This window comes from Oryza glaberrima, chromosome 3 (genome assembly GCF_000147395.1).
Source record: "Oryza glaberrima chromosome 3, OglaRS2, whole genome shotgun sequence".
NCBI lineage: Eukaryota > Viridiplantae > Streptophyta > Magnoliopsida > Poales > Poaceae > Oryza > Oryza glaberrima.
This window is the reverse complement of record NC_068328.1, coordinates 13,296,365-13,304,207: the sequence shown is the minus strand read 5'-3', so window position 1 is coordinate 13,304,207 and position 7,843 is coordinate 13,296,365. Positions and strand designations below refer to the sequence as shown.

Here is a 7,843-nt window from a genome sequence, read left to right as displayed (position 1 = left end):
GCACACATATACGGCATGCATAATGCACAACCATGTATGACAATTTCTTATGGAAGACAAGTATACTATCCCTATCATAAGCATATGCTAGCGATTTAACTAGGTTTTATCACATAGTATGTAAGTACACATCCATTTGTACTATGTAAGAGCTACTCTCTCTCTCTCAAAGAGAATTGGATATTTTTTAAAGACGCAAGAAGTAGCTAGGTAGTACATACGTGTAGCAAGCTGTCGATCACGTAAATAACTACTCCCTCCATCCAAAAAAATATTTATTAGGTGTGATATTTTCTAGCACAACAAATCTGAATAACTTTATGTTCAGATTTGTTTTATTATAAATTATCACCTTTAGTGTACTATATTGGTTTTTTTTTTAATGGAGAGGGTATATATTATGTTGTGCCTAATCGTCATGGACTGGGCTGAGTAAAAAATCGGTGATGACCCCCTTGAGCCCGGAGCCGGAGGTGTAGCCGTCCTTGCCGCCGAGGTACACCACCTCCATGGTGCTCGTCAGGTTCACCAGCAGCTGCGCGGCTGGCAGCAGCGCGGGTTCCACCGCCTCCACGCACGCGCGGTTGATCCGCCTCCACGCGCGCTCTGAGGCTGCCGCCACCGCCGCCACGGCCGCGTCCCCGCCCGCGCCGTGCTCCGTCATGTACGTCTCCACGAGGCTCTGCACGTCCTTCCTGTTCTTCCCCACCTTCCAGGCGGCGATGTCGTTGAGGAGGCGGCCCACCTCGCCGCTGGCGAGGAGCAGGTCCGGGATGGCGCACGCCCACTCCAACGCCTCCTTGGTCGCCACGCTGTCGCCGTCGTGCACGCCCATCAGCACCGCCGGTGCCAGCGCTGGGATGCCCGACGAGATGCTGGACACGTACAGGTGCTCCGCGAAGCTCGGCAGGTACCTGTGGCTCGACCATCGGGCCTCCTGGAGGTAGTATTCAGACAACTGCTTGTACTGTACATGTATGCAGGCATAGGAAGATAATATAAGTTATTTGAACTCTGTTTTGTTGTGAAAAGAATATTTTTTTTACTGCAGTATATTTTATTTATCAAGGAAAATAATGTCGCGTCATAGTAACTAGCTTGCTGAGGAAAAATAAAATTGACTGATCGTGTGTCCTTCGGGAAAATTACTCCTGACGTGAACGTACGTCAGGGTAAAGTGTATATATACTTTTATATTTCAAATTTTAGACTACGAACTATATATGTTTTCGTCAAATAGATACTCTCTTTATTTCTAAATATAAGGCACAACTATTTTTGACTCATGTCTCATAATATAACGTTCTGTATATAACACGATGCATTCAAATGTCAATATGATGAATCCTTAGTACATACAAAACATTACAACTTAACATATATAAAATGACATTAATATGTCAAAATTATTTGAAAATTTCTTTCATGCAGCTATAATTTTATTAATTTTATAATATATACTCCGTAGTTGGATAAAAATTGTGATAAAACATGTGTGACTACGCCAACATTAATATCCAAAACATTAACTAAACTAACAAACAACAAGGGAGTATATTTTTCGATACTTTTGAGGTTTACAACAACGAACACAAAGCTCTACTTATCATGGAGACGTACATAATTTTTCCTTGTTATTGACAAGTTAATTCTAAAATTCGGAATTGACAAATACAAAGTTAGAATGAATATAGAGTCGCAACTATAGGCTTTTATAGTCTAATAATTTTAAAATTTTGAAATGAAATTAATAATTATCAAGTCATATTCATGGCCTAAAAATATTTTCTCCAACCGATTGAATACCACTCTGGCCCTAATAGTTTTGTTGATTATTGTGATTATTGCTTGACAGCCAAAAAATGTTAAAATTCAGAAATTTTGTCAACATAATTAGCAGTGTTATTTTTACTTTTCTTGACAAATAATAAATTTATAAAGTCAGTATACACTAAGGTATATCTATATATCTTGACTCTCTATTTAAGTATCTAACCAGTTTCATTCTAAATTTATAATTAGAAGTTATATATGATTCGGTGCTCCTCTCATAATAGATCGATCGATACTCTCTATATTATCTAGGGTGTATCTTCTCTTAATAATTGACTAGTTCTATATTTAAGTATCTTGACTCTGGATCACTATAAAAAAGATTTTCATGGACACCCCTTTCCTTTTACAGGCAAGATAAAAATACGTCAGTATATGTAAAAAGATTTTACCATAGTTATGGCGTAAGACACACGGTGTTTCTCATTTGGTTCTAAGCTATTCTCCATCTCGTCAAAGTTGCTTAGCAACTTTATGTAATATGCATGCATATATTCTGGTAGAAGAGAAACTGCTCCGTTGTCCCATCTGCATATTTATAAGGATTGAGTAGTTAGCTCAGCTCAGATAGTTCATTTTGACAAAATAAACAAATAGGTCATTACTAATTTCTACCTCTGTATTGCTTCATTGAACCTACAACACTCGTCCAAGGTGGCTTGGACATCATAAGTGTCATCCATTAGGGTTATCAATCCGAAAACCTTAGCAAGCATAATACGTGCGCGAGAGTATTCCTCCTCGTAGTACACTCCGCTAACCCAGAAGAAGACCTCTACTATACGGTCTCGGGTGTAGCTCAGCTTTACGTTGTCGTAAAAGTCTTTCCACCACCTGTATGTACCAATCAATTGACCGTGCTTGAATCCATTTGTTTATACTGGAAAAGTTTGGGACACTTATTTGCCAAAATGGTTGATTTTTTTCTCATTCATTAGAACAACATCTAACAACAGTATCGCTAGCTATTTTTTCAATAGTGGCAAAGCAAGCTATGCTCTATCATGGAATTGGAAGTTATACATTGATGTTGACACATGCCAATACAAGAGAAGGCAAAATAAAGCATAAAAACATATCTAGAGTAATCCAAAAAAAAATATACGAACGAAACGAAACTAGCTTAAGTTGGTCTAATGCGACATACTTCAAGTTGTAACTTGTGAATTCTGCAAGTTTAGGATAAGCAATTTGCAAGCTACTCCAGGTGACAGATAAATAAGAAAAGAAAACCATGGCTGATAAACAGAAAAGCTGAAAATTTAATTGTTTTTAGCTAGCTAGACGGGGCAAAGGTGCAGTCAAATATTAATTTAGACAAAATGGAGTTCACAACAGAGAGGGGTACATATATATTTGAGAGTAGGCTGTCAGTCAATTAACGGAAAACACAAACAACAGCTTGCTAGCTATATGAAAAAAAAATAGTTGTACTTCTTTAGCAGGGATATTTAAGTAAGCAGCTGAGATCACAGGAAGCGAAAACGTGAAAACTTACAGGCTGAGGGCCTTGAGCTCCCTTAGGTGAAGAGACTTCACGAGCTCAAAGTCCAGCCTCGCGAGCTCCAGCACCACGCCGTCAAAACCCGGCTCATCGCCGTACTCGTGGATGTAGCGCATCGCCTCCAGCCGCCTGGGCGTCCGCGGGAGAGGGATGTCGAGGGCGCGGGAGACCTGCTCGGCCATCGGCGACCTCAGCTTGCCTGCGGTTTTCATGGACCGTAGGTGGCGCCTCGAGAACGCGATGGCGTCGTCGAGCACCTCCTCGCCGGGCATGGCCAGGTGAGCCGCGTTGTACAGGCTTAGAAGACCCCTTGCGTCACTGCTTAGGCTTGCTCTGAAACTGCCCCCGTTGTCTCTGAACTTGTCGAATACATCTTTTGCAATGCATGAATTAATATTTTCTATCAGTAAAATATATATATTTTGTTGTGAGCATATCAGTAAAATGTATGTGTGTGTATATGTATATATTCAGAGTTCAAATTAAATATACACCAGCTAGTCGTTAACCTGTGCTTTGCGGTAGCTGTATTATTATCGATATAATTTTAGGTAGTATAAGTTCAATAATATGTTGAATACACGGGTAGTTTTTTGAATTGCAAAAAAAAAAGTAACTCTCTGTCTAACTACTAGTATTAATCTTAAAATTTAGAATTAAATTAATAAAATTCCAACTCTTACAAAATTTAGTCTCATAACTAGCTAATTACTAAATTTTAAATTTTAGCATTAAATATTAATAGAGTGTTAAATAAATTTTGAAGTGGGGATCATGTTATTCAAAGTATTTTGGTGGGGATCATGTTATTTTTTTTATATATTTACAAATATACAAAAACTAACAGCCAGCTTTAGTTTTCCAAAATATAATTAGTAAACGTATTTAAAAAAATGTATTTCAATTTTTTCGAAATATATTAACAAAAACTACCAATCAATTTTGGGAAAAAAACTAAATTAAATTCCCACTTACATTATCCACCTAATCAATGTTTTTACGTGGGAGTTGCCTTGAAATGTTTAATTAATCAGTTTTTAATTATGAAGATACGCAGATATGATTACCTAGGGGTGGGGTCAAGACTCGTGGGTTTTTTCACAACCCATCTCAACTCTTAAATATTTTTAGCATAAAAAACTACTAAATTTTAGCCCAACTCATTTGAGACTCATTTTGACCTCACATTTTGTAGGTCAAAATGTTGGATCCATTACCACCTTAAGGCTGTGTTCGGAGGAGGGGTTGTCCCTGACACGCAAAACAAAGTTTATTTTATTGCATGATTAATTAAGTATTAATTATTTTTTTAAAAAAATGGATTAATATAATTTTTTTAAGCTTTCATATAGAAAGTTTTTGCATAAATCACACCGTTTAGCAATTTAAAAAGCGTGCACGCGGAAAACGGGATAGATGGGTTGGGAAAATGGGGGAAAGAACCTGCAGATATCCCCAAGCCGTGCTGGCGAAGCAGCCGGAATCGGAGGGAAGTAACGTGAAGGTCGTCGTCGGCGACATGGGAGCCGGCAGCACCGCCGCCGCCGCCGTGCTCCTCGCTGTGCACACGGTGTAGCATCGCCGCGATCTCGTGGCGGAAGTGGTTGTCTATGCCGAGGCGTTCCAGCGTGTCGACTAGCACCACCATCTCGGCCACGCTGCTGATGCGGCTCGTGGCCTTCACCAGCTTGCGGCGCACTTGCCCCTTTAGAGCTTCCGCTCGTTCTCTCCTGCACTGCTCTGACCTCTGCATCACACGCACATGATCGAGAGTACACAGATAATTAATTTAAGCCCCTGCCCTGTACAATTAAGCAAAGCACACACACGTAAATAAATACGGTATGCATGTGTGTGTAGAGTTCTATTTCACTATTTGTGTCTAAGTCTGCCCATTACTGATAAGCAGCCGGTCGATCTGTGTAATAGTTAGCTTACGAGGAACCGTAAAAATGGTTTTCCAAGTAAACCCTGGTTTTGGTTTCTACCTTATTTTCTGGATTCTATATAACTATACTTAAAGCAGGACGAGAATGTTTAAGAGAGTTGAAGATTATAATACAAACTGCAGATGCTAGAAGCTCCTCAAACAAGACCTAAGTATATATACATGCACAGTACTGTTTAATCTGCATGCCTGTGAGTTGGAAGGGGCGTAGGTGATGAAGAAGTCGCCCCACACGGACGGCGCAAAACCTTGCAACAATGGGCCTGTGGTGACGACGGCAGCGGCAGCCAACGGCGAGGAGCCTCCATTAACAGCAAGCACCTCCGTCGCGAGAACACTGCTCCCAGACATGTTATCGTTGGTTGATCGAGCTCGTTCGCGACCGCTAGTTTACAGAAGTTGTCAATTAGAGTAGCTTGCTACTAATTGGATATGGTCAGTACCTCTCCCATCTTCTCTATTTATAGACGAGCACCCCTCTAGGACCCGTGTAGCTATGGCCTACGGATCACCTAGCATACGATCGAACCTCATACATGCATGCATGTGGCGGATTTAATTTTTCTTTGAGTTTTTTTACGGTCCAGCTGTACCGTGCGGTACCAAATATTACTGGCCGTTGGATCTGGTCCGATCCAACGGATGGTATTGCGTGGTACCACGAGGTATCAAAATTGTCCCTGAGATGGTACCGCAGAGAGAAGAGAGTTAGAAGGGTAAAAGAGTAACTTCGCGTGCGATGGATGGTTCTGGAAGGATGGATCGGGAAGAGTTGATGGTCAGCTAGCTCGAACACTAGAATTTTGGTTGCACCAGCGCTGGTTGCTTTTCGCCGCCGCTGTGTTAAGTTTTCCTCTACCGCCGCCGCCGCCGTGTTCCTCTTCCTCTGCCGCCGCCGTCGTGTTCCTCTTCCTCTGCCGCCGCCATCGTGTTCCTCTTCCGCTGCTGCCGCCGTCGCCGTTTTCCTCTGCTGCCACCGCCATGTCCCACTTACGCCGCTACCGTTTTCCTCTGCCGCCGTTGCCATGTTCTTCCTCTAGCGCCGAGACTTCGATCTAAACGGCGGAGGCGGAGGCGGAGTCCACGCCGGACAGGGCGCACGCGCCGGGGGATGAAGGATTGGGGGCGCACCACGCACGCGCGGCTGTGGAACGATACCGAGCGCATTTTTCTCTCCCGATCCTACCCATGCCGGAATAAACGGCTCGCGGTACTATGTGCTGGACTATAAAGACCCTCCTTTTCTTTTCATTAAAAAAATTAATTAGTTGGCTATTTTTGTTTGGGTTTAGATCATTATATTGGCATAGAGTTTTAAGTTGATTTTTTGAATTTTATGGTTTAATAGAAAAGATACCCGTGCATTGCAACGGGTGAATTAATGCTATTTCAATCTTATTATTGCTATACGGTTTAGCTATTGTGAAATTCATTATGGGGAATTCGCTTGGATATTTTTTTAATAATCATGAGCTGCAATTATGAGTCATTTTCAACTCAAATTAGTTATGCATGTTTTTTTAAAAAAACATTTCTTATACAACTCCTTTCATATTTCCAAAAGCAAATGAATTTAAAATCTGATTCAAACACGTATATGTATTTCCAAAAGCGAACAAACTTAAAACCGCAAACAAGAATGACGTACTAAAATACTAGCAAAAACATATTCTATTTTTATAATAGTAGAGATAAGCGGGTGTCCTCAAGTTTAAACATAAAGTCTCAACTCTAGTCCACAAAAGCTTTAAAAAATTACTTAAACCTAGTCTTTAACTTGATAGCACAAGAGTAGTATATGATTTAAAAAATAAAAGGCAAATAAAAAATTGTTAAATATGTGATCCGAATTTTAGGCCCACGATATATTCGGATTGAGATCACCTATACATTTGTCGACAAATTTTCTCCTAAAAATTTGACAGATGTAATTATAGTACAATCGTAGTGTAATTACACTGTAACCAACATGTAAATACTGTGTAACTTGTATGTAAGTTTCACATAATTTTGAATCGTTAGATCTATTACAAGATATGTTCTGGTGAGGAAGACAAAAAAAAATCACAGCACACATATATATATGTGAGAGGATTTGTTCCCACGACCTTCATTTTACCGAAATAACATGTTACATGGAGATTTTTGAAAGTTACATACAAGTTACAGTGCAATTACACTACTATTGTACTGTAATTACATCTGTCAAATTTTTGAGAGAAAATTTGTTGATAAATATATAGCAAAATCGATTTAGATTAGTTTTCTAATACGACTTTGTATTATAGGATTAGTTTCTTATTAGGACTTCGAGTTTTTTCTATCAGGACTTCTACTATAGTTTTCTCCTATATATATCCCTGTAAACCGCACTACAGGAGGGTGCGACAACCCAAAGTGTCTCCTGCATTTCTATCCAACTTCTCTATATTGATCATTGCCGGTCGGCGTCCATAAATTTTTTTTTCCATAAGGGTTTTTTATGTTAAATTTGTGTCTATGTTGTACATCAATTTTGATATATAACAAGTGATATCAAATCATTGGAGATGCGATCT

General features: G+C 39.9%; 1 protein-coding gene across 1 annotated transcript; it reads right to left on the bottom strand.

Annotated features, from left to right (window-relative positions):
- Positions 1-409: 409 nt before the first annotated feature.
- Positions 410-5,636, bottom strand: LOC127766255 (eudesmanediol synthase-like). The gene is made up of 6 exons (XM_052291351.1): positions 5,475-5,636; positions 4,781-5,084; positions 3,332-3,710; positions 2,449-2,667; positions 2,226-2,361; positions 410-967 (listed from the first exon to the last, which is right to left on the bottom strand). Exons 1-6 carry the CDS (start codon positions 5,634-5,636, stop codon positions 410-412), a joined length of 1,758 nt encoding a protein of 585 aa, XP_052147311.1.
- Positions 5,637-7,843: the final 2,207 nt, after the last annotated feature.